Raw genomic sequence first — 25,459 nt, forward strand, 5'->3', positions numbered from 1 at the left:
ACTTCTGAGGCTGCAGAGGTTAAAGTTATCCTGGGATACTTGTTCTTTCCAAAACAAAATTCCCACTGATGCCAGAGGAGGCTCAGAGCTGGCCAGAGGCGGTGGTGCAAGGAAAAGGATATAGGATCAGTCCCATTCTATCAGTCCCTTAGAAGTAACCCACAGGGAATGCACCCCGCACCCCAGCCTCTGGGGTCGGCACTTCACCATGAGGACCTCTCAGGACTCTGGGGCCAATCAACAATAAGCCCAAACCATTATGCAGCATGGACCAAACCTAAGCAATGCACATCTCTCTTTTTTTTTTCTCTCACACAGATCCAGACAAGCACAAAGGTGTGTACAAATGCACACCAGGGATGCATTTCTGCTGTCTCTGAGCTCCTACTGAGGCCCATTCTCATAGCTGCTCAAGGGGTAGAAATGATCCCGACCTCCTGCTCAAAGCAAAGTCCTGCCCTCCACTGGGCTTTTTGACAGTGCTCTCCAGACCACTTTCTTATCCCTTTACCTGGCACTCCTCTCCTGGGCTCCCCTCCTCTTCTATCCCTCCTCTGGGGCCCTACCCCTTCTAACCCCCCCACTGCCAAGGTCAGTCAGCTAGTCTTGAGAATAGACTATGCATAAAGCCTGAGAATGGAGCAAAATCCAGAAAAAAAATCCACTTGGTTCTCTCCCTGCATAGGCCAGCCAGGCCTAATGAAGAGGCAGAACGCAAGGATAGAACAGGAAACATAAGGCAGGAAAAGTGAGTCCAAGAGAGGTGCAGTCACCACCTCCTCAGCCTGGTTCCAAAGAAGGACCATGACCTGCTCTGGACATTTCCATGAATACTTCTTGGCATCCCTAATCTGCCCATTTCTGGGACAGAAGAAAACTCACCAGTAGGATTTGAATCTTTTAATCTGGGAATGACTTGGAAGCACAGAGGCCTCCTCTGCCCCTGCCCCCTCCCTCCTCTGACCAGAACTTCATCAGGAGCAGAGCACCAGGTTCCACAGATACTTCCCCGTGACTTCTCAGGCACACTTCTCTGTAGACCTGGGTGGAGGACAGTGGGCTGGGCAGGGGTGGGGAGATGTCAATGAATCCAACGGAGATGTGTCTGGGCTCCATGGTCCCTATGTCTGGCTGAGCCTGGAAGCCAGGTAGCCCTGGAGTCACTGCTGATCCCCTGTGAAGATGGAGCCAGGCAGGGAGGCCATGCCTGAGTGTGGTATCTGGGGTGGGGGTGGGGACATCTCCTCTCTTGAGGTATGGAACTCACCTTGGGTGGCCCTGGGTGCCATCTCAGTCTGGTAGATCTTGAAAGCATCATAGGCAAAGACAGAAACCAGGATGATGCCAAAAACCTGTGGAAGGAGGAGTGGGGATGGCACAGCAGAGGCTATTGAGCCACTGGATCAAGGGAGAGGGAGATGGGTGGTACAGGGAGAGACATGAGCCAGATCCCAGGCACTGGCTTTGGATACCAGCCAGAGGTCCTAAATGGCTAGAGAGCCCTACAGGGCTAGACTCACAAAAGCAGCAATGGCAGCTCCCTCCCGGGAAGTCACAGCAGCAAAGGAGACCACCAGGAAGATGATGATGGCGCTGACACAGCGGAGGAGATCCTGGGGAGCCAGGAGTGACATCAGAAGGTGGAGGGGCATCACCGGGAGGATTCTCAGGGCTACACAGTGATGCACTTTCAAAAATGAGAGCTCACAACACTTCCCAGGGAACGGAAGCAGATGAATCCAGAGTAGATGAGTGGGCAGGGAGGGGTGGGGGTGGGGGGCTTTGGTAAGTGGGAGAGCAGACCTAAGGGATGTATGTCCTCAACTGTGGTAGGAACCCTGCAGTGTGACATCAGTGCTGGTCAGAGTAGTTTTAAGTACAGCACAGCATGGGGTAAGGCCAAGCTGGTGTAGAAATGGAGGGAAGCCGGGAAAAGAAAGGAAAACTCAGCTCTCACAGGGGAAGGAGGGAACAGGACAGGGAGACGTTGTTCCTCACCAGACAAGGCCAGTTAAGCTGATCGAAGCGCTGATAGTACTGGGTAGCATAGAGGAAGAAGAAGGCTAGCGTGATGAAGAACTCCAGCAGCGCCGCGGCCATGTAGGCAGAGATGGAAGCCGTGAAGCAAATGAAGATGATGAAGGTCAGGGCCTGCAGGACCAAGTGTGGGGAGCTTGCCAGGAAGGGGACACATGCACAGACCAGGCCTTGGCCCTGGCCTTGTCCTCCTTGAACTCCCCCATCTCCTGGCAACACCCATTACCAGTCCTTGGAGAGAAGGGTTCTGGCACATCTCTCATCCCTGGTGTCAGTGGCCACCATTCTAGGGCATTTGCCCATTGAGGGCCACTCCAGCCTCCGGGCCCTGCCAGCCCAGGAATCCCAGAAACACCAGGATTTGGCCAAGCTGCACAGCCTCTGGGGGACGAGTCTATGATCATCCACTGGAATGGTGTCCCCAAGAGCGCAGAGTACAAGGTGCATGTCAGCTCCTAGAGTTATGCTAGGAGATACTGCAGTTCCCATAATGCTTTCCTCACTCCCAGGTGCCTAAAACTCCACTGACAAGAACCAGAGCCTTTGAGTCCATGCAAGAGAGAAGGCTTGGAAGACAGATGTTGCCCACATAGAGGATGGCAGACATGCAGAGCCCTTAGATTGTCACTGTGATCTCACTAAGTAACAGGAAGATCCTCCCTGAGAGTAGGTGTTCATGGGCAGCAGTGACAAGGTATGGCTACAGAATTCTGCCTTTTTTGATAGTTAAACTTATTGGATGTGCCAAGAAGTGGCCATTCTAGAGGCGGAGGAAAGACAGGCCAGCATTCCCCATGTCTCCCTATGTCTCTCAATGTACCCTCCCCATGTCTTCCTCAGGGTCCCAGAAAGCAGTCATTCCATCTAAGTTCAATCTGTCCTGCTACAACTGAAACCTGCTGTAACTGCCTCCAGATGGAAAGGCAGCAAGAATACTGTGAAGGAGATGAAGAAGGCGCACGCTCGGGGCAGAAAGCCTGGGAGGGGGACTGCTGAGTGGTGAGCCTGTGGGGGGTGGAGGGGGCAGGGATGAGCACAGGGCTGGGCCAGGGAGCTGGGGATGGGAGTGGGAGAGATGAAGGCACCAGGTTGGGGAAGCAGCTGTTACCAGCTCAGTTTCCAGCAGGATGCCTTTGAAGGAAGACAGGAAGGTCTTGTCCACAGCGAAGCCCTGGAGTTCTGCAGCTGCCCTCTCCTCGGAGGGGCGGTCCCGGCGATCCCAAGCACTGAACATCTCCTTGAGGCCCACTGGGCACAGTCCCCCACCACCAGCCCAGGAAGGAAAACTGAAACCTGCCAGGATGGGGAAACAGACAGGAGTGAGAAGACACTTTGAGAAAACTGCAAGTGAAGCGGTGGACTGCCCGCAGGGCCCCAGAAGAAGGCAGCAGCTGGGGAAGGTCTACCCAGATGGGCTTCACCCAGCTGCCCAGAGTGCCTCTGCTTTGGCCTGCACCGGCCCCCTAGGAGGACATGAGGAGGGTTAGAGGAGGCGTGGTTAAGTGGTTAAGGCTTCTCTTACTCCAACCCAACCCAGCCCAAAGAAGGAAAAAAGGAAGAGGGAGAGGAGGAGGCCAGAAAGAAACCAGAGGAGTTAGGAGGTAAGCGAAGAGACAAGTGCAGAGCTAGGAGCCCCCCAGAGACCTAAGCCTGAAAAAGTTTGTGTCCTCCTCCCATAATCTTAACGCTCTTCTTTGGCTGGTCCTTTCTCTTTTCCTTTTAGGGAGGGTGGGAGCTGGAGTCCAGCCCAGGCAGCATCCCCAGGACCAAGCTGCAGAGAGCCAGGATCCGAGGACAAAGGCAGATTGTTGAGGAGACAAGGGGGCGCTGTGTGCCCACTGCAGTGCCTCAATGGGCCTCTGTCTCTTCAGCATGCCAGGCCTGAATCCCACGCTGGTGGTCAGGGATTGGCCAGGGAGGCAGAGAAAGGAGGGAATGGGAGGGCAGGGAGAGCTGGCAGAATAAGCAGTAGGTAAGGGCTGGTGTTAGAAAGAAGAAAGAACCAGGCTGAGAACCACAGGATGTTCAGATATCATGGATGCCAAAAGACAAGTTAGGCATTTTTAAATAGATATTTATTTGGATAAATCTCTCCATGTTCAATAACAGCATCCTCCTCACAATGACCCATGTGGAATAATTACATCAGGATGTGCACAAAGTAGATGCTCGCTGAATATTTGATAAATGAGTGAATGAAAGAACACACGAACAAATGAAATAAAGGGTGAAGGGAAACTATCAAGAAAGTGGCTGTGCTGGGCCAGGGCAGCTGGAGATGGGAAGAGAGAAAGAGCCAGGAGTGTAGCTTCCCACCATGGGCAGTTTGAAGACCTTTCCTGAGAGGAAATGCCAAAACACCAGCTTCCAGCAGCCATAAGTCGAAGCGGCTCCCCTCTAAAAGTGCTTCCAAAAAGTGCAAAAATGTGGGTTTCTCCCCAACCCCCCATTGGTCCAAGGATCCTGCTGCTCCAGGTGGTACTTTGGAGGGACTTTGCATTCAGGAACCCTGGGCCACCGTAGCAAGGTGATTGTACACCTGGCTCGAGTTTTCCTGACAAGGGACCAGCCTCAGAGAGCTGGCTGGCAGGACTAAGCCATCACACGGGGCCGCACACACACGCAAGCCAAGGAGACACGGTAAACCCTGCGCTCCAGGCAATAGCCATGATGGGCACCCTGCTCGCCGTGACAGGGGCGCCGGTAGAAGACAGTCTGGTTGTGGTACAGCAGCTCCGAATTGCCCAGGGGGTCCATGTGGGAGCCCGTCTGTAGGCTGACGCAGTGTGGACATAGGCAACGAGCATGGTACAGGTCCTGAGGGAGCCGGTTCAAATCCCTGTCCAACCTGTGGGGACAGCACTGGTTAGACCTTGGAGGGACACCAGGCCAGAAATAGGGAGGGTTGGGTGGGGTGTAGAAGGTAGAGGAAGGAAATGGTGCAGTTGGAGACCTGGCTGTTTGTTTGTCGAGGCAGGGTCTTGCTAAGTAGCCGGGGCTGGCCTGGAACTTACTATATAGCCCATGCTAGCCTCAAACGCATAATCCTCCTTCAGCCTCCTGAGTGCTGGGATTACAGGCACGCACCACTATGCCTGTGTGGGACCTGGCTTCTTATCTCAGTTCTGGCACCCATTGTTGATAACTTTGAATAAGTCACCAGAACCTATGGGATTTATTGCCCCCAACTATAAGTGTGGGTAGGGGTCAAAAGAGTGGTTTTTCAATTGGTCCTGGGGTCCTTAGGGAAGCATGGAAGGTGAGCAGCCTCCTGCCTCACCAAACCAGCTCTGTTTCCATCTCCATATAAACTGAGATCTAGCATGAAGTTTTTAGTGTAATTATTAAATTTTAGGGTTTTTAAATTACTATTATTGCAAAGCTAAAAACTGTTTTGAACACTATGTATAAAAAAATATAAAATGAAGTCTCACAATTGTTCTCCACCAGTCCTACCCCCCAGAGGGAGCCATTTCCTGCACATCCTTCCAGATACCGTCCAAGCATGTATAACATGTACACTCAGGGCTCAATGGTTCATGCAAAGACTTCTATACCTATTTCGAAAAGATTTCATAGCCAAAGAAAAGACTTGGAAACCAGTGAAAAGTAGTACTGTGGACTCCAGTAGCCTAGCAGGAAATCCCCAGGTTGTAGGAACATCCTCCAAACAGACAAACCTGGCAAACTGGGGTTCAGCACTTCCCAAAGTGAGTTCCCTAATAAATATCCTGCAAGAAAAGATTCTGAGGTCAAATCAGTTTGAGAAACAGCTTAGTGGTTTCTTTTTTGTGAACTTCCTGCAGACTATTGCATGGAGGGAAATGTGAATCTCCAAGGAGTGAGGGCTGGAGTAGCCTTTCCCAAACTTACTTGACATCATTTTTTTCTGCGGAGCAGCTTGTGGGACGAGTGTGGCACAGAACACTCTTTGGGGAAGGCATGTTGAGAGATTATCAGGGCTTCACGGCCTCCTAATGAGGGGTCTGGGCCCCAGCCGAGCCAGTATCTGGCACCCAGCCTTCCTAAAAGGATCCCACACTGTCAATTTGTTCGAGGACCTAGTTAGCTTTCTGAGACCACTCCAAAGCATTATGTCCTGGTGTTTCTACCTTAGTTAAAGCAGACTCTCTCCTTATACCACTGAACTTCTCCATCCATCCCCAAAACCAAGGCTAACCAGAACCAGACACACAGGAAGTAGCAAGACAGGCCCCCCAGAGAGGACACAAGACAGAAGAAATATGTCTGGGATTCCTAAGGTCCTGATTTTTAATATTTTGTCTCTTTGTCCCTATTTCAGGGTTTTCTAGTATGTTTTACATCATGACACAAATACAGACTTATAATATTTATATGGCACACTGTGGCAAAAGAATAAGATAACCATGATTATGATTAAAGAGAATGAGCCCAGCGATCCTGCCATCTAGTTGCCCCCAGGAGCTGAGGGGTTTGCTATCCTTGTAACTTGTCCAGGGTCTAGGACAGTAGCATTTGCTACTGGGATGCTTTGTGCTAATATCCCTTGATATTTTAGTTAAAAAATCATGGGCCATGGCAGAGACAAAAAGGAGGAAGAAAAGTGGAGAACCAACATAAATACACACTTTCCATACATGATTTCATTTGATCTGCACATTGTCCTGTAGGACATAATCAAGCAAACAAACAAACCCCAAGCTCCTATAGTCGCCCAATGGGAGTCAGAGCTAAAACTCAAATCCAGCCCTGTGTAGCTCCCAAATCTTTTTGGCTTTTCTGTGATTAAAAGGAAAAGGAAAACTAAGATTGAGGGAGCTCTCCCGGTCCCTCACACATGCCCCGACAGCACGCACAGGAGGACACATACAACCATTCACGAGGAGGACAGCAGACTCACTCATATCTCCATGGGGAGATGGCCCTGCTGTTAAGAGGTCCATCTTCGCTGGCTCTGCAGGATTCTGGGTGGTGGGCAAGACTAGCAGGCTCTGGGGGAGATACAGGCGCGGTGGTCCACTTCAGCAGCTCCTCAGGGAAAACTTGTCCTTTGCTGGGGCAGCAGCTGGGCCAATGGCTGCAGTCCCTCTGGAACCGAAAACTGAGGGTTCCCACAATCATTGCCATGAATGAAACCACCTGTAGGCAAAGGCCAGCAAGAAGAGTGCTCTTACCTAGTCTGGTTCCCAGCCCATCTGAACCTCTTCCAGAGCTGCTCTCTGAGATCCCAGATCTGGGAGCCCAGCCTCCCTCCACCCTCAGCAAAGTTCTCTGCCAGCCCTTAGTGTACTCACCTGGTACATGCTGGATGCTGCTCACTCAGCCAGCCACAGGTGCTACCTGACTGACACACAGGCCTTCTGGAACCAGGCTGACTGAAGAAGTTTAGAAGTCCTGGTTTTATTTTCAGCAAACCTGTTTTGTTTATTCAAATTTATTTCCACTATCTTTTAGAGGGTGTGGCTTGAAATTAAAAACAAAACAAAACAAACCTAAAAGCATTTCTAAAAGCTGTTTAAAATGCTACCCTCATGGAAGCTGTGATGACTGTCATTATCAGCCTGGTTGCTCTTTGCACTTTTCCGGGGTGTGGGGTCAAAGCATTCTGCTAGTCTGTGTCTTTGTGAACTAGCATATGGAAATTACCCCGGGTTGGTTTGACAGCTCAAATTAGGGATGTCATCTAACCTCCTTTCCAGAGGCCTCATTTCCATGATCTCTGCTACTCCCACCTAGAGTCTGAGCGCCACTCTTTCCCTTCTTCCCAGAAGTCCCTGATCCCCCTCATGTCCCTTCCACTGCATCTCCTTGCTCCCCCATCCCCTTGGTTCTCTGACTCTTCATCTCCAGTTGCTACCCCATCCATACACCCACACTTTCCAGGGCCTCTTCCTTGGGACAGGGATGTAGGTCTTATCTCACAGGGCTGCCAGGAAGGCCCTGACTGCAGTAGTTTGTTGGCTGGATGGGCAAGGCTTGCTGGAAGAAGCTGTGGGTGACTGTTCCCATTGCACAAATGAGAAAGTGGAGCAAGGAAGAGGAGGAGCAGGGACAACCTTACCTAAGACCCAATACAAGGTCTCCCCCCTCACACACCAGGTCTTGAGGACAAGGCTTGATGCAGGGATAGCCACTGCTCCTGGGCCATGCACACTTGGCCTCAGCATTCTCAGAAACATGGAACACTGTTGGAAGGCTGACCCCAAAAGACAATGGCCAGGGTCCAGACTGCCAGGGAGGACTGTTCCAGACCTTTCTCTTCAAGCTTGCTCATTGCCTACTCCACCCCAACACACTCACACACAGACATTGTCTCTAGAGTAATGTTTCCTGATTTGCATGTGCTTTCCCTCAGAAAATACTCCTGTAGTAACCAAGGACTCGGGACTAAACAAAGGGAATAGAGTGAGGGGAAATCTTTCAAATGCTATAAGGTAAAGCAGCCCCAAAGGAGCGATGAGATGCCGGAAGGCATTCTGCAAAAACCAGGAGCTGCTCTGGTGAGTACTGGGGGGTCTGTGGGGGGAGGTGCTCAGGAGAAACAGGTGGTGACCACGAATGTGGGAGCAGTAGGAAGAGCAAAGAGTATAGGAACACCATCACCCACCGCCACACCCACCCTTGCCACGCCAAGTTCCCAGGCATCTTCTCTCTTCTATGCACTGCTGGCCTCGATCCTGTGCACTCAGTGTGCCAGGCATTGTGCTACACCCTGGACATACATCATCTCATTTTATCCTGACAATAAGATGATGACATGGAAACTATTATCCTCATATTACAGATGAGGAAACTGAGAACCAACGAAATTCAGTAAACTACTCAAGGTCACACAGAAAGAGGCTGAGCCAGTTTTCCCTTTCAGCCCCGAATAAATCTAAACCTAAGCCCCTCGAAAGGAGCTATGACCAACCTGCTCTCTGTGAATGGAAGGGAGCCTCCACGGTGAATGCTTTCCTTCTCACCTGGGCTTAGGTTAGACTGGTCTCACTTGCACCTGCCCAAGGCCACAGGGTATCCCTGCCCCCTTAGGCATTCAGCCTCTTGGCTGTGATCCACTACTCCAGCTTCCTGTTCCCTAACTTTTGATCTGGCACATGCCTCAATGTGGCTTCTGGTGTTCCTAAACAACCCCCAACTCCAGATCGGGCTCTTAGGTGTCAATGTTGTTTCAGGAGAGCTGGATTTCTATGGGTCTACCCAAATAATCAGATCCCCAGGGCCAAAGGAGCAAAACTGGAGTCTGATCTTGGCCCCCATGCAAGAAGGGGTTCTCAGAGGGGCTGGAAGTGATCCCAGTTTCTTGTTCCAACTGCTGACACTGCAAAAAGGACTCCGTCTGAGTGACTGGGACATTGCCCTTCAGGAGAGGCCACTGGGATATCCCTCTGTCTCTGTACCTCAGGGCACAGGAAACCCTGAAGAGGGAGGATCCCTACAGGTACACAGTCTCCACCAGGATTAACTTTTCTCATCCCATGTGACCAGGCCTGACTCAAGAACCTCTGCTATGAGCCACATGCCCCTACCGCCCCACCCCGTTTGTTCAGTCTCTGTCCTTATCTCTGTAGTAGCTTTGTGGGACTCTTTACGGTGACTCCCTGTCATGAGAAACATTTTCCAGAGGGTTTCCTCCTGGAGTGACTGGTTTTGGAATCCCTGAGTCACTTCAGCTTCCAGGGAATCCTTAGGGGCGTGGAGGTATGGGACAGCAATAAGGAGAATGCTGGAGGCGAGAGTAAAGGAGGGTTTGCCCAGCACCTGACATCAAAGGTCAACATGTCCCAATATGTCCTTCCAACATGTCCTAACCTGGGATTACTACCCCTGTGCTTCTGAGAAAAAAGGTCAACACATACAAGGAAAAGGCAGGGAAAATGTGATGGAATATACTTTCCATTCCTGGCTTGGAAAAGATCTTGGGACTTGCAGGGAGTTGGAATGTGACTGTCCTACAGCCATGTTCAGAAAGATATTCAAGTCCTCACCTGTGCCCTTGAAGTTTTGGCCCAGCCTTTGAGCAGTTCTTGATTGTAGGTCCTCTCTCTGTTCTTCTCTCCTCATTGGTAAGAGTATGTGTGCTCAGGGACATTGACTTGGATGACCAGAAAGGTGCCAAGTAGCTTGGTTGTTCTGGACCTCAGTTCCTGAAATACTGCACCATCCACAGGACTCAGCAAGGTCTATTGAAACTCATTCATATTCACCTTATGCAAACCTGGGCCAACAGATTGTAAAATGTTGGAATACTTTTGCACCTGCTGGTAAGTAGATGCTGCCCTCAGCCTTGGGATACCCCCCTTCCCATCACAACTTCCTATGATCCAGCAATCAAAGAGTGAATGCTTGACACAGATGGAGCTCACCAGAATTTTGCTGCCAGGTTCTCATTTAGAGGTGATAACAGCTCTGGCTGTTAATTATTTTTAACATCACCTTTAGCTACAAAATGCTTAGGCTCAGGAGCCTGCTTTCAAGGAGAACCCAATTTGAACTGGGAGACACATGGAAAATCCAAATTAGAAGGACAAAGAAGCTGGGCACCAATGGCGCTCGCCTGTAATCCCAGCTACTCAGGAGGCAGAGATCAGGAGGATGGCGATTCAAATCCAGTCCAGGCAAATAGTTTGTGAGACCCTATCTCAAAAAAACCCATCACAAAAAGGGGCTGGTGGAGTGGCTCAAGGTGTAGGCCCTGAGTTCAAGCCCTGGTACCACAAAAAAAAAAAAAAAAAAGCCAGACCCGGGCAAATAGTTCTCAAGAGCCTATCAGCTTACTCAGTTTTGTCCTATACTGAGTATAGGACATACTGCCTGTGTTCATTCATCTGTTCACTAAGTATTTGTTGAGCACCTACTATACATCAGGCACTACCCTTCTAAATTCAGGGAATGCAGAGGAGAACAAGCCAGAAAAGGTGCCTGCTTCAATGATGCTTACGTTTTAGGATAAAACAGATGATAAATAAGAAGATAGTTTCTGGTGATAGTAAGTGTTATGAAGAAAATGAAACAGTATTATGAAATAGGGAGTCACTGTGGAGGGCAGGGGACTGGGGAGGCTGGGAGAGCAACTCTAATTTGGAAAGCCAGGAAAGGCCTTTTCTGAAGATGCAGCATTCGACATGATAATTGAAAAGGTCTGCAGGAAGACTGGTCTAGGCAGAGGAAGCGGGACATGCGGAGTACTAGAAGAGGGAAAGGACTTGGTAAATTTGAGTAACAGGATAGTGTGGAGGGAAAACAAGGGATGAAGGGAAGAGTAGGATGAGATGAGATGGAAAAGCTAGATAGGGACCAGATCACATATGCTATGGTGGAGCATCTGCATTTTATTTCAAGGCCAATGAGAAGGTATTGACTGGATTCAAGCATAATCTAAGTGTGGTTTGCACTGTGCTGTCTCTCACCTACACTCCCCACGCACTGTGCCCCACTAGCCATTTCCCAAGCCACCATCTTGCTTGGTCCTAGCAAGACCTCTTCTGGTCTCCATTTAGTTCCCTGTCCACCTCCACTTTGGGCTCCCATTTAGCTTGGAAGATTCTGGGTAGAGATCATATGTAGCAAACTCCTCAGGGGCCCATGTCTTTGTGCTAAGGTAGCCAGGCCCCCTGGGCTGGGGTCTGGAGGACGATGGAGTCCTTCCTAGTGGCCACCTCCAACCAGACTGGAGCTGGGATGAAGGAGCTTTCCCTTCAGATGGATCTAGAAATTTAAAAATTCCTTTGCATGCTAATGGAATCTGAGTGTGTTCAAGATTCCTAGCCCCACTCACAGGAGATCTGTACTCCATCTCTGACAGCCAGGCCCAGAGTCAACATCATTCATCCCCATGTTCACCCCAGAATCTCTCAGTAATCCAACCCCATAGGTGCCACCTCTCCCCTCTGTAGAGGGTACTTCCATAGGTACGCAGGCAACAGGGTGAGGAAGGAGTTGGGACAGGTACTCTGCTTCACATACTATCCTAGGAAATGCCCGCAATTTGGCCGGGGGTGGGGGAGGGGTGGGGGTGGGCGGGGTGGGCGGGAACAGTCCCAAGGCCTCAGGTTCACAAAAGGCCTTAAATAAGACTTTTGATATTATCTCCAAATGAAGTAATGACTAGAGTCACTGTCTATTTTATGTGTTTGAAATGTTAATTTGTTAAAATGTAAACACTGAAAACGTACTGTAGGTTTTCAACTGTGTTAAGCATCTTGATTTTTAAATACCAAGATGTTTTTAAATCTCAAAAATGGAAAAAGGCAGTCTTTCCTCTAACCTCTGAGAAGCTCTGGTGTATATCCCCAAAAGAAAGACTCAGGGAAGGGGGATGGCTGGAGGGAGGCAAAGGGCCCAGTTTTCTACTGAAACTCCTGGGAGCAAGATCCCAGACCCTCTGAAAGAGTTCAGCTCTTTAGTGCACGCAGTCCCCAGTTCTGCTCCTTCTAGCAGCAAAAGCCAGCCAAGCTCATGAAAGAGGACAGGCCCAGACTGGCAGAGGAGGCGAAGAGGCCGTCCAACCGGCTCGCCTGCAGATCTGGAGTCAGACGCTCAGGCTTCAAGTTCTCTCGCCAGCGCCAGATTCCCAGCCTGTGCCCGGCAAGAACCGGCCGGCTAACCCTGCCACTCTTGAAGAGGCAGTACCGGGAGCGGAGAGGCTCGGACCAGGACCCCAGCTAGGCGGAAGGAGCGCACTCCCTCCCACGGGAAAGACAGATGTGGGGCTAATGAAAGGGAGGCAGAGAGAGGCGCGGGACTGGCGGGATAGAGCGGGGGCGTGGCGGGGAGAGAGCGGGAAGCGCCCAAAAGCGAGCGGACCAGACCACCCCGGAGGTCCAGAGGAAGAGGCGACAAGGAGAGAGGCCAGGCTGGGACTTGCAGCTTGGCCCGAGGGTCCCAGCTGAAACTCAACACCGCCCTTGGAAGGATCGTCCCCTTTTCTCCTCCGCCCCTTCCCTTCCCCTCCCCTCCCTTTTCCCCTCCCTCCTTTCTCTTAATCCCCAGAACTAAGCCCCGCGCCGGAGAGGAGAGGGCCCGAAGGGAGGAGGAAGAGCTGCACAGAGAGGGAGCCGGGAGCCCGGGAAAAGGGGAGGGAAGGGGAGCCGCGTGTGAGGGGTGAGCCTAGGGGACACGCGCCACCCCCCGGACCCTTCCCAGCCCTTTGAGTGTTCCCACCCCCAGGCGTGTCCCCAGGACCCCAGCCCCTGCTCCTTCCTCTCCTCTTTGCTCCTTTTGCTTTGGTGGCCTTTCTTTTCCGTCCCAAAGACAACCAGGAGGTGCCTTAGGCTTTCTTTGGGGTGCGCCGAGGGGCCCTTACGTAGGGGCGCGTGTGAGCGGGGCCGAGAGGGCCAGGGGGCCGAGGTTGGGGGCGGTAGCTTGTGGCCTGGCGGCGTGAGACCGAGAGGTGGGGGGGGCGAGCCCCCCAACTGCCTGGACTCCGGCAGCGCGCGGGCCAGGCCGTCCCGCCTCTTCGAGTGGTGGCTGCGTGCAGGCCGGGCTGTCCCCGAAGAGGCGCGCTCGCGGGGTCTCCAGTCCCAGGGCGGGCGAGGGTCTGTCGGTCCAGAAAGCTGCGGCCCAGCAGCCTAGCCCCACGGCAACGCTTCTCGGAGGCCTTGGGCGCCAGCCTGGCCTCCTTTGGCCAACTCGGGCGAGCGTGAAGAGGCACAAACCGCCCCGTCCTGGCTCTTCCTACCTCCCAGCAGGTCCTGCCGCAGTGCCCTGGGCCGTCGTGGCGACAAGCACAGCCCAGGGAGCGGGGCTCCCAGGCGCGGCCCGCGGGAGGGGAGGGTTGGCCCCTGAACTCGCTCGTCCGGCCCAACCGCCCCGGCGGCTTCTCCCAGCCCTCGGGGCCGTCCTGAGCGGCCTGGAGAGGCGTCGAGGGCGGCCCCAGCCCCCCGCCTCCCCGCCCGCACCTGCCTTGGAAGGGAGCCTTCGGCCCATGCGAGCCCAGGAGGCCTCTGCGGCCTAGGGCAGGCAGCTCCCGGGGCCTGGCCCACCCGGCGGCCCCCGGGAGGCCGTGGGGACAGTACGGAGCGCGCGCCCCTTGGATGAGATCCCGCAGCGACGCCCTGGCCCGCCCTGCTCCTCCTCCTGCTTGGCCAAGCTGCCTCCCATTTGGGACGTTTTGTAGATTTTCTTTCTCCTTCTCCAACGTCGGTGGAGGCCACCGCTCAAGCACCACAGCGTGGGGCAGCCTCCGTGCTTGGAGGTCGCGAACCATGGTGCAAGGCAGCCACCGCTGAAGTCAGCGAAACCGAGCCTGGTCTAAGGCAGGCAGCGCTGGAGGCCAAGGCCATGGCCATTGCCACGTCGGTGAGTCCACCAAGGAAAGGAGACTGACTGCCTGGCAGACCTCTAGCCTGCCCTGCGCTCCTGTCGCTTTTAGTTCTGTTCTCTCTTTGTCTCTCTCCCCTGTATCCCTTTCTTCTGGAAGACTCTGTGTCGTCTCACTTTTGTCTCCCTTCTCCCTCTCCTTATCCCCCTGCTCCTCCTGGTCCCGGGTTCGCTCCTCCTTCCCTCCCCCTCCCCATTCTCTTTCTAGAGGCTGCGGCTGGATGGAGGGGAGGGGGCAAGTGTAACCCCAGTCCTATCTGCTCTTTTCTGGGCGGGAACAGATGGCCACTGGTGGTTGGCAGGGGCCTGTGATTGAGAAGCAAGTAAAAGGGGCTGAAAAGACTTAGTGGCTCAAGAAAAATAGGAGGCCCATCTCTAGAGGGGGAATGGAGGAAAGGAGGTAAATACAGCAAAAGAGGGTGATTAGGCAGAGAAAATCATACAGATGGAAGATGGGAGATGATGTCAGCCTGCCTTAGGCCACTTTCTGGGGACAAAGGGAGGAGACAGCTGGCATGGGACAGTGGGAGGAGGCCTCCCCCATTAAGCCAGCCATTCCCTCACAAGTCAGCTGGGCCCCTAGGAGGAGATAGAACAGGGGTGGTCACACCCATCATCGATCATTCATTCTATCAGCAACTCTGGCTCGAGTTCTGGCAACTGCAAGGCCCAGAAGTTTGGCTCCATTGGACAGATTTCAAACCTAACTCAGGGAGGAGCACTCCACAGTCCCACCTCTTCTTTCTGTCCTGCACTCTGTGGTAGTCTGAATCTAGACAACTCCATGCCTTTCCAAACTTCCCTAGCTCCTGCCTGGAATTTGCAGGGAAGCCAGGCTGTCACCTGCTTTCTGGCCCCCTCTGAATGAAAACTCTGGGGAGGAGAATTGTGGGATTGAAAAGAGAAGCATGGAGCCACCTGACACCCTCCTGTTTGCCTTGAGGACTGGTTCAATTTTGGGTCCTTCTCAGGCCAACCTCCTTAGATCCTCAGTGTTGTGAAGACGCTAATCCAGGGCTAGAAAAGGGGGAGGTCCTCTCTGGTGGTGCTAATCCAGGGCTAGAAAAGGGGAAGGTCCTCTGGTGGTGCGGTGCCCCTAGGAATACTCAGGAGCCTGCAGGTCACTGTCAGCAGGGGGTCGTCCCAGGAAGAAGATTTTCCTTTTTTTGGGGAGAGGGATATTTATGCTAATCAAACTCACAGGATCCTAATAACACTAATATTTATTAAGCATTTACTATACCTGGCCCTGTAATAAGCTTTGTCATGGCTTTTTTATGCAGCCCTCATAACAGCTTTGTGAGAACACTGTTGTTACTAGCCAAAAATGGTTATTCAGCTACCAATATGGAATATTACAGAGGAGGAAACCAAGGCTCATAAAGGTCAAACAACCTGCCCCAAGACACCCAGCAAGCAAAGGACAGAGTCAGAACTCAACCCCAGGTCTATCTGCCTCTAGATCCAAAACACTAATTTGTAAGTTACAATTAGAAAGAAAAGTGCAGAGCCAACCAGGACTTTGTGTTTCTGGGTTAGCATGTTTTCTTTCTGTTGGATAATTTCCTTTATGATCACAATATATTCAAAAAGTGATTCAATAAGGTCTGGGATGCAGCTCCATGGTAGAGTACTTGCTTAGCATAATCAAGCTCTGGGTTTGAGCCCCAGCACGAAAGAGAGAGAGAGAGAGAGAGAAGGAAGGAAGGAAGGAAGGAAATTAGTTTGATGAGTTTGCAATCCAGAGAGAGGCGGAGTTGTTAAAATCACCCAGCCATTAAAAAGCTGCAAACAGCAGCCAAGAGGAACACTCCTGCTGACTGAGCAGAGCATCCTTCTGGTGGCAGCCTGCTGAGTGTTTAGCTTGAGATTTTTTACTGAATTAGTCCACATGGTTACCTGGCCAGCAGCGCCTAACTAGCTGCTCTCCATTACTGCTATATAAGTCACCACTGCCTTAACAGTCACAACTGAAGCTGAATGCGCTTTGACATTTTTATCCTACCAAAGGATATCATAGAACAAGAGCACAATGAAGAGTTATAGCAGAGGGAAATTGGATATAGGAAGCCTTCGTATGTACTTTACTCACCTTTGAGTCATAGATCCTCTCGACTCCATCACTGTTGAAAGGAAGAAAGAAAGGTAGATCCACATATTGCAATTGTGGAAAAGTAATAGAGCATGTGATTGAGAGAGCATAGGCCCTGGATTCAAATCATACCCCACCAGCTGTACCAGCTACATGTCATTGGGCAAAGCGCTAACCTCTCTGTTCCAGTTTCCTTTCCAAAATGGAGATAAATGAGTCTCCTCCCTCATAAGGTTGTTGTGAGAATTAGATTATAAATGTAAAAACTTGAGCATTCATGAATGCCATTTGTACTTGGTATCTGTGACCTATTAGCTGAGCCATCAATGGAAAAAGCTTAGGTGCCTGCTGGGTGTCAGTAGCTCACGCCTGTAATCCTAGCTGATCAGGAGGCAGAGATCAGGAGGATCATGTATTAAAACCAGTCCTGGGCAAATAATTCAAGAGATCCTATCTTGAAAAAGAAAAGGGCTGGTGCTGTGACTCAAGTGGTAAGCGTACCTGCCTAGCAAGAGTGAGGCCCTGAGTTCAAACCCCAGTGCCACCAAAAAAAAAAAAAAAAAAAAATCTTAGGTACTGAAAAGAGGCTAAAAACTGGTCTGCCAGCCCCCTCTGTACATACACACTACAGCGTATATACTTTTCTCCATGGAAACCTCAGCCTCTTCTGGTAGAACCCTATTTGTTCAGGCTGAGAACAAAACGATGGTTTCAGTTGTTTTCTTTCTTATTATGCTCTGTCTAGACGAGGCTTCTACCAGGCTGCCTTGGAATGAGGGGTCTCTGCAGCTGCTTAATCTAACATTTTGCTTGTGAAGCAATGACTGGGGAACCGCAGGAAAGTAGAGGAAATTCTGTGGGAGACCTTAGCAAGACCTTTTCATGTACTTTGGAAAAAATGTATTCAGCAAATTCGTATAGAGGACCAGATCTGAGTGAGATCCTATTGCAGGGGTGACAGGGATAGAACCGTGTCTGTTTTTAATAAGGCTTACAATATAAGAGAAGAAATCAGTAATTAAAAAAAAAAGTGTCATGAAGGAAATGATGGGTAGACACAGGCACAGAGAATGCAGTAGGGTAGGGAAAAGTGAAGAAAAAACCTTTTTTTTTTTTTTGAGGTACTAAGGTTTGAACTCAGGGCCTAGACCTTGAGCCACTTCACCAGCCCTTTTGTGTGTGTGTGTGTGTGTGATGGGTTTTTTCGAGATAGGATTTCTCAGACTATTTGCCCGGTTTGGCTTCAAACTGCAATCCTCCTAATCTGTGCTTCCTGAGTAGTTAAGATTACAGGCATGAGCCACTGGTGCCCAGCTAAGAAAAGACCTCTTTGAGGAGGAGAAATTTTAGCAGAACTGAAGGATGGAGTCAGAGGAAGAGCATTCCAGGTAGAGAAAACAAGTACAAGGCTCCAAGGCAGGAAAGAGCTAGCTCAGGGATTGGAAAGGAAGAGGACAGTGCTGGCTATGAAGCTGGAGGCAAGCTGGTGCCAACCAGGAGCCCCCTGAGTCAGGAGTGAGAATTTTAGCTTAAAGGGAATGGGAAGCTCCAAAGAGTCTAGATATGACCAGATGTGTGTGTGTGTGTGTGCACACGTGTGTGTAAAGATCCCTGTCCTTACTCCCACCTCACCCACCAGGCCCAGCTGGCCCGGGCACTGTACGACAACACAGCTGAGTCCCCCCAGGAACTGTCCTTCCGCCGAGGGGACGTCCTACGGGTACTGCAGAGGGAGGGCGCTGATGGACTGGACGGTTGGTGCCTGTGCTCCCTGCATGGCCAGCAGGGTATTGTACCTGCCAACAGAGTGAAACTCCTTCCTGACGGCCCAGCACCAAAACCTAGCCTTTCCCCAGCATCTCCCACCCAGCCTGGCTCATCATGTCCAGCTTCAGAGCACAGCAATGAGGAGCAGGAGGTAAGAGTTAGAGCCTCTCTTCCAGGAGAGCCTGTGCCCTTTCTCTAGGGCCTGCCACCAGATGGGCAGAAAGAGCCCAAGACCACAACTCTTTTCACTGACTTTTCCTGTCTGCCAGTGCTTTCTGAGCTCTGTGTTTCTGTCAACATGGGGAAAGGGTGTCTAAGTTCCTTCAAGTCACACATCTGGCTCACTGACTCCCACTCCTCCTGCAAAACAACCTGTCTTAATCTCCAGGTGTATGTGGTACCACCCCCAGCTCGGCCCTGTCCTGCTTCAGGACCTCCAGCTAGACCCTGCTCACCCTCACCTGACCCCATCTACAAGGTCCCCAGAGGCAGTGGGACCCAGCCGGCCTCCCCTGGAGAAATCTTGGAGGTGAGGGCTAGAGGTCTGTGTGTATGTCAGGTGAGGGACATACATATGTCATACATATGTCATACATACATATGTCAGGGAGGGTCCACGGCTGAGCTGAAGGCTAACTCACCAATCCTGCCCTCCAGGTCTACGACGTGCCCCACACTGCTCTCGGGGTTCCCTCCAGCGGCCCCTATGACTCCCCAGCCTCCTTTTCCCGCCCTCGGGCTTGGGTTGCCCTACAGCCCCCTGGAGAGGATGAAGCTCCCTATGACGTGCCTCTGGCCCCAAAATCACCTACAGAGCCAGAGCCAGACCTGGAGTGGGAAGGGGGCCGGGAACCAGGACCTCCCCTCTATTCTGCCCCTTCCAACCTGAAACGGGCCTCAGCTCTCCTCAACCTGTATGAAGCGCCTGAGGAACTACTGGCAAATGGGGAAAGCGGGGACGCTGATGAGGACATCTATGATGTGCCCCTGCTGGGGCCAGAGGCACCCCCTTCTCCAGAGCCCCCAGGAGCCTCAGCCTCCAATGACATGGACACCCTTGCCCAGCTTCTGGCCAGAAGTCCCCCACCCCCCCTCAGACCACGGCTGCCCTCTGCAGAGAGCCTGTCCCGACGTCCTCTGCCTGCACTGCCTGTCCTTGAGGCTCCTAGCCCTTCTCCAGCTCCCTCTCCTGCCCCATGCCGCAAGGGCAGTATCCAGGACCGGCCTCTGCCTCCACCCCCACCCTGCCTTCCTGGCTATGGGGGTCCCAAAGTTGAAGGGGATCCAGAGGGCAGGGAGGTGGAAGATGATTCAGCAGGACCCCACAACGAGTATGAAGGCATCCCTGTGGCCGAGGAATATGACTACGTCCACTTGAAGGTAAGCTCCTCCCAGGCTAGAAGGGCCCCAGGAGAACCAGCAGGAGGATGTGGAGGCCTAGGGCTCAGAGGCATAGCCTCTGCCTCACCTTCCCCTCTCCCCTGGCCCTCCACCCTATGGCCTGGTTCCCAGTGCTTGTCTAAGCCATTTGAACTAACGTCACACTCAGCCCTAAACCATACTGAGGCAACCAGAGCTCTCACACTGCAAACAAGGGACTGCTACCTCTAATGACAGGGAAGGGGTCACCGTCCTACTCCCTCAGCCCTGCACTGAGACCTGATCTCCTCTGCAGGGCGTGGATAAGGCTCAGGGATCTAGGCCCCCAGATAAAGCCTTCCCAGGAGACCCGAAACTGCTGGAGAGGGGTTTGCCGGAGCAACAGGTAACCCTGGTGGGTTGTGCTAGAGAAGGGAGGCTGGGGAAGGAGGGATGGAACTTGGGGGGAGGAGTATTCTTAACCAAACCATGGAGGGAAACAGATGAGGATGGGGCTAAGAACGCGTGAAGCAGGGACAGAGTAAAAAGGAGTCAGGATTCAGTGGGAAGATGCTAGAACATGGGAGAGGATATTAGGAATTCAGAAGGGGAAAGAATGTGTTGGAGAAGAGTAGGAAGCCAGGCAGCCAGGGGGACAGAGTTTCTGGGCTGTGGGTCAGAGTGGGGCCATGTGACTTCTAAGGCTCTTTCCTCCTGTGAATTCCTGGGTTCCTAAGAGACCTGGCTCCTAATCCCAGCTCCACCATTCTGAAACCAGGGGCTCCAAAGCTCAGTTAATCTCTCTGAGCCTCAAGAAATGAGGTAATTTCTCCAACCCAGTCCAGCATGAACATAATACAACCGCTACCATTTGTCAGGTATTTACCACATGCCAGACCCTGCACTGGGTACACTGTGTGCACCAGCATAAATCACAATCATCGTTAATGCTCAGACTGCTTACATTGTATATAGGGTACTGTGCTAAGCCCTTTCCATATATTATCTCAATTAAATGTTCACTGCCACCTTGTGAGGTACATGCGATCCAATACAGTGACCACCTGGGCTCCTGAACACTTCACATGACTAGCCTGAATTGAGATGTGCTGTAAATGTAAAATGCGTAGTAGATTTTGCAGATTGAGTTATGAGTTATGAAAATAACTCAAATCATTTTCATATTGATTGATGGGAACTATAACATTTTTTATATTTGGAGTTAGATAAAATATACTAGCTTCTTTTTACTTTTCTTACAGTGGCTACTAAAATATTTTAAATTTCATGTGTGGTTTGCATTAGGTTTATACTAAGCTCCTTGAGGCTCTTCATTGTTGCTCCTTTTTTTGTTTTTGGTTTTGTGGTACTAGAGATGAAACCCTGGGCCTCATGCATACTAGGCAAATGCTGTACCACTGAGCCACATTCCCAGCTCTAGACTCTTGTGTTTTTGAAATAAGAAACAAAAGATGTTCAGAGATTTCCAACTTAAGCTGAAATCCAGCTTGAGGTTATTTGATCCCTCATCTACCCAGAATCACGTCTGGAGGTTTTCTGAGCTCAGATCTATCCAGCATCAAGTCTGGGCACTTTACTGCCACTCTCTCTAAGAATCTAAATTTTCTGATGGGCAGAGGTCAGAGCTGAAGGGATTGCACTCAGGAAGAAAGGAAGGAAGAAAAAAGGGAGGTATGGAGAAAGACGTAAAGGGGAAAGTGGCACTGATGATCGTGTTCTCACTGACCCTTCTCTTACCCCTCAGGAGACCCTGTCCCCAGGGGAGCCATTGGTTCTGTCCACTGGAGACTTACAGCTCCTGCACTTCTATTCAGGGCAGTGCCAGAGCCACTACTCAGCACTGCAGGCTGCTGTGGCTGCCCTCATGTCCAGCACCCAAGCCAGCCAGCCCCCGTGCCTCTTTGTGCCCCACAGCAAGCGGGTGGTGGTGGCTGCTCATCGCCTAGTATTTGTTGGAGACACCCTGGGTCGGCTGGCAGTCTCTGCCCCTCTACGAGCACAGGTTGGGGCTGCAGGTACAGCACTGGGCCAAGCCTTGCGGGCCACTGTGCTGGCTGTCAAGGGGGCCGCCCTGGGCTACCCATCTGGCCCTGCAGCCCAGGAGATGACCCGATGTGTGGCAGAACTGGCAGGGCAGGCCCTACAATTCACCACCCTGCTGACTAGCCTGACCCCTAAGGGTTCATTGGCATAGCCCTGCTCCTCCCCTGCCTGGCAGAGCCCCCCTCCAGGTCTTGGGTGACTGAATGACTCTGTTTTGGTGAGGAGAAGGTGTCTTTCCCCTTTCCTACCCCTTCTACTCATCTCAGCCTCTCACAAAGGCATCTCTCCCAACCCACCACTTTTTTGTATAAGCCATTTTATATAAATTATTTATATTTAATATTCCCTACTCTGTCAGGGGCGGGTATCAGGCCCTCTGAGGTAGAGTAGAACTGTACTTCTCTCCAGCCGGGAGTGGAGGTTGCTGCACTGCCTTCTGCCTCTGGAAGTATGGTACACAGAGAATCGGTGACAGAAATGTGAGGCCACACAGAACCTTTTTTCCTATTTCTTGACTCCAGAACATCAGTGCTCACTGTCAGCTGAGAGTAAGGGCAGGACACTGCCTAGAATGTGAAGTGTGGGAGGCCTCAGAGGCCCCCCTCTCAAAAGGTGGGAGAGCTGGGTCTCGGGCAGGGGTATACACCTCAATAAACTGTGGTCTGGTTTCCTGACTCTGCTTCTTGGGAGCCTGGGGGCCTGGCCTGTGGGACACACACTAGGAAGGGAAATTTTGTTCCTTCAACTATTTCCTGGACAGGTTCTGAGCTCCTGAGATGGGCCAGGCAGAGTTCTAAAGCACACAGTAAATATGTTCTAGTGACAGTGGAATGGATATCAAGTCTATTTCAAAAAGTGCATAAAAAAGTAAACCTGGAGAGTTGTTGATGATGGAAATCAACATAGTGATATGAAGAGAAAGGCTACATGAGGGAAGCCAAAAGTGAAGAAGACATTAGCCAGGTTGGAAAGTGACCTGACATACAATGAGAGAACCAGAAAGAGTTTGGGATTAATTTTCCCAGACATCGCAAACCTGGAGGCCTTCCTTCAAGACTTAATTGTCACAGTTTTAATTGGGTGCAGGTGTGGAGACAGTTTGGCCACAACAGAGCCTCTTTATGGCTGAATGGCTCCAGTGGTAGAGTGCCTGCCTAGCAAGTACAAAACCTTGGGTTTAAATACCAGTACTGCCAAAAAAAAAAAAAAAAAAAAAAACCCTCTAGAAGTCACCTCAGCTGGAGAACTATCCAGTTCTTTGCACCACAATCCAGCTAAAGCCAACTGGAAGCCTCTGCTGGCTAAACTGGCACCCTCTTCCTTAGGTGACTCCAAGAGAATCCAGCCCCTTACTCACTTCCAGACTTCCTACTAATCACCCTTCCAGGCAAACCATCTTTTAGAATAGCCGAGGTGACAGGAATATAGTAGGTTGAATGTCCATGGTGCACAGGACCTTAGTGAAACAGAGCCCATGGCTTCTATGAGGGATCACTCCAGCCATTTACCACAGGGAAGAGGTCTAAGCCACAGACCCAATGCTTTAGTTTTGCTTTCCCAAGAGCCTGTCATGGCAGCTCAATGAGGGAACCTCAATTTCAGTCATAATCTCAGCATCTTGACTCTCAAGGGGAATTTTTCTAGATTCTGGGACCAACAAAATTCTCTGCATCAAAGGCCATCTCCCATCTTCCAGACAGAATTTTCAGAGATGAGCCTGAAGTTGGAATCAGAGGTTTCAGTTCAAGCCTCAGATCTGCCGTGGACTTGTGTGTCTGTGGGTAAATCATGCCAGTTCCTCTGAGTCAGTTTCAGCTCATTGTGAAGATGATCATTCTTACAACCATTCTTTACAAGACTGTTAGGAGGACCTAACAAAAAGGTGCACGTGAACAGCACAGCACCACATAAAGTTAAGGGATTATCCCAAGATGAACAAAAGGATGCAGTCAAACCCCCAAGTAATGTTAACTGTTACAGCATTGCAGTAATTCTGGAAGCAATGCTAACAGGAGATGGAGAAGGGGAGACTGCAGGAGGCTACTTGATACGTTAGAGAAGAAGGGTTTCCTATATTTGGAAATTTTCTGAACAGTTGAGGAAAAGGGGAAAGATTTCCTATCTGAGATTTGACAGGACAATCCTTTTCAGCCTTTACCTGGAATTTGAGAAAAAAGTACCTGTCAAGTATCCAATCTCAAAGAAATGCATCTCTAACCTGAATGTATATACACCTGGGGCTCTAGTTAAAGGTTCTTGTTCGCTGGGTGCTAGTGGCTCACTGCTGTAATCCTAGCTACTCAGGAAGCAAAGATCAGGAGGACCACTGTTCAAAGCAGCCGGGGCAAACAGTTTGAGAGACCCAATATGGAAAAAAACCTATCGCAAAAAAGGGTTGATGGAGTGGTTCAAGGTGTAGGCTCTGAGTTCAAACCCCAGTATTGCAAAAAAAAAAAAATTACGGTTCAAGGGCCTGGGTCAGGCCAAGACTGCATTTCTAACAAGCTTCCAAGTGATGTGGATACTGCTAGTCCATCAACCACACTGATTAGCAATTCAAAGGGTTAGGGATGGCTTCTCTAAGGCAAAGATGCTTGAGCTGACAGTTGAAGGATGAGGAAAACTGGACTAAGAAGTCTAGGCATATGAACCAGTTTGTGCAAAAACCCTGTGGCACTGGAATTGCTGAAAGAAGGCCAGGTGGCTGAAGTAGTTTGAGGAAAGAAGTGAAATGGAGCTGAAGACAGCATGTGACTTGACATTCAGGACCATATGTAAGGTGTGTAGAATATTTGCCCTGATGGTAAGAAGAAGGCATTGAAAGCAGTTAAGCAGGATAGAGACACAGTCAGACCTGCATTTTGAAAAGATCATTCTTCTGCACCATAAATTAACAGATGGGGAGGAGATAGAAACAAAGTGGATGCAGAACACGAGTTGGGAATTCAGAGGTTACCGAAGTCTATGCATGTGGTAGAGAAGGAGAGAAGCAGTATGTAAAATGGTCAAGATTTTATAAGGGATTCCACATGAGCTAAAGAAAGGGAGTTCCAAGGGTTGTCACCTGAGCCTCTAACCACAGTTGGATGATGAAGGAGGAAGTGTTAGAAGTCAAGACAATCAACTTATGGAGGGGAAGAACATGAGTCTGGTCTTGGTCGTACTGAGTTTGAGGTCCCTGTGAGACATCCAACATACGTGGAATAAAAAGGCTGCTTCGAAGATCTATGGCTCAGATGAGATGTGGGAAGTGGAGATGTAGATCTGGTAAATAGGTGTGCTCTATTTGTGTTGAAGGTGACTGAGTTCTGGGCATGGGTGAGATCACAGGAACAATAGTGTGAGATGAGAGGAGGGCCTAGGACCAAGTCTGAGGATTGCAGGCACAGTGATGGTGAGGAAGAGTAGGCTGTGCCCACAATGGAGAAGAGGAGCAGGAGAAATTAAAGCAAGGGAATGTGGAGTTAGCAGCCAAAGAAGAAAGAGTTTAGGAGACAACCAACAGGGCCAAATGCTGTTGAAAAATGATGGGAGATTCAATAGGTTGGGTGTGATGAAACCTGGAGATGAAACCTTGTAGAGGGCTGAAGCTAGAGAGCTGAGCCTGGTGCCACCCCAGTCCTCTATATGCACAAGACATATTGCAATTATGGGGTTCATATGTCTGCTTCTCCCCAAGGAACCTCCTTCAAGGCAGTCTATCCACACCTGTTATCCCCAAAGCCTAGCATAAGGCCTGAAACACAGTAGGCACTTAATAAATTCTACTAATAAATGAATGTGGATGGATGGATGATGGAGAAGAACTGGAAGCGAAGGAGGTATCTGTGGCATTTG

The 25,459-nt window shown here is 50.8% G+C and overlaps 3 protein-coding genes across 17 annotated transcripts; 1 reads left to right on the plus strand and 2 right to left on the minus strand.

The window, feature by feature from the left end:
• Positions 1-885: 885 nt before the first annotated feature.
• Positions 886-3,854, minus strand: Cmtm5 (CKLF like MARVEL transmembrane domain containing 5). Its single transcript, XM_074068346.1, has 6 exons — positions 3,682-3,854; positions 3,146-3,330; positions 1,999-2,151; positions 1,521-1,613; positions 1,268-1,352; positions 886-1,174 (listed from the first exon to the last, which is right to left on the minus strand). The coding sequence occupies exons 2-6, from the start codon at positions 3,269-3,271 to the stop codon at positions 1,161-1,163; spliced, it is 471 nt and encodes a 156-aa protein (XP_073924447.1). The 5' UTR covers positions 3,272-3,330; positions 3,682-3,854; the 3' UTR covers positions 886-1,160.
• A 164-nt stretch (positions 3,855-4,018) lies between these two features.
• On the minus strand, positions 4,019-14,227 carry Il25 (interleukin 25). 12 transcript variants are annotated; one of them, XM_074068338.1, is made up of 5 exons: positions 13,700-13,752; positions 10,008-10,174; positions 7,314-7,434; positions 6,920-7,120; positions 4,019-4,885 (listed from the first exon to the last, which is right to left on the minus strand). In XM_074068338.1, exons 2-5 carry the CDS (start codon positions 10,081-10,083, stop codon positions 4,630-4,632), a joined length of 654 nt encoding a protein of 217 aa, XP_073924439.1. In that variant the 5' UTR covers positions 10,084-10,174; positions 13,700-13,752; the 3' UTR covers positions 4,019-4,629. The 12 variants fall into 12 exon arrangements, 11 of the variants coding, with proteins under 11 accessions (XP_073924439.1, XP_073924438.1, XP_073924436.1 ...); XM_074068337.1 differs by having other exon boundaries at positions 4,021-4,885; positions 10,008-10,237; positions 13,700-13,826; XM_074068335.1 differs by having other exon boundaries at positions 4,021-4,885; positions 10,008-10,237; positions 13,325-13,805.
• On the plus strand, positions 14,187-25,295 carry Efs (embryonal Fyn-associated substrate). 4 transcript variants are annotated; one of them, XM_074068332.1, is made up of 6 exons: positions 14,187-14,319; positions 18,072-18,350; positions 18,588-18,758; positions 18,857-19,579; positions 19,875-19,964; positions 21,324-25,295. In XM_074068332.1, exons 1-6 carry the CDS (start codon positions 14,302-14,304, stop codon positions 21,771-21,773), a joined length of 1,731 nt encoding a protein of 576 aa, XP_073924433.1. In that variant the 5' UTR covers positions 14,187-14,301; the 3' UTR covers positions 21,774-25,295. The 4 variants fall into 4 exon arrangements, with proteins under 4 accessions (XP_073924433.1, XP_020037199.1, XP_073924434.1 ...); XM_020181610.2 differs by having other exon boundaries at positions 18,588-18,728; XM_074068333.1 differs by lacking the exon at positions 18,072-18,350 and having other exon boundaries at positions 14,192-14,319.
• The last annotated feature ends 164 nt before the right edge of the window (positions 25,296-25,459 follow it).

This window comes from Castor canadensis, chromosome 3 (genome assembly GCF_047511655.1).
Source record: "Castor canadensis chromosome 3, mCasCan1.hap1v2, whole genome shotgun sequence".
Classification (NCBI taxonomy): Eukaryota; Metazoa; Chordata; class Mammalia; order Rodentia; family Castoridae; genus Castor; species Castor canadensis.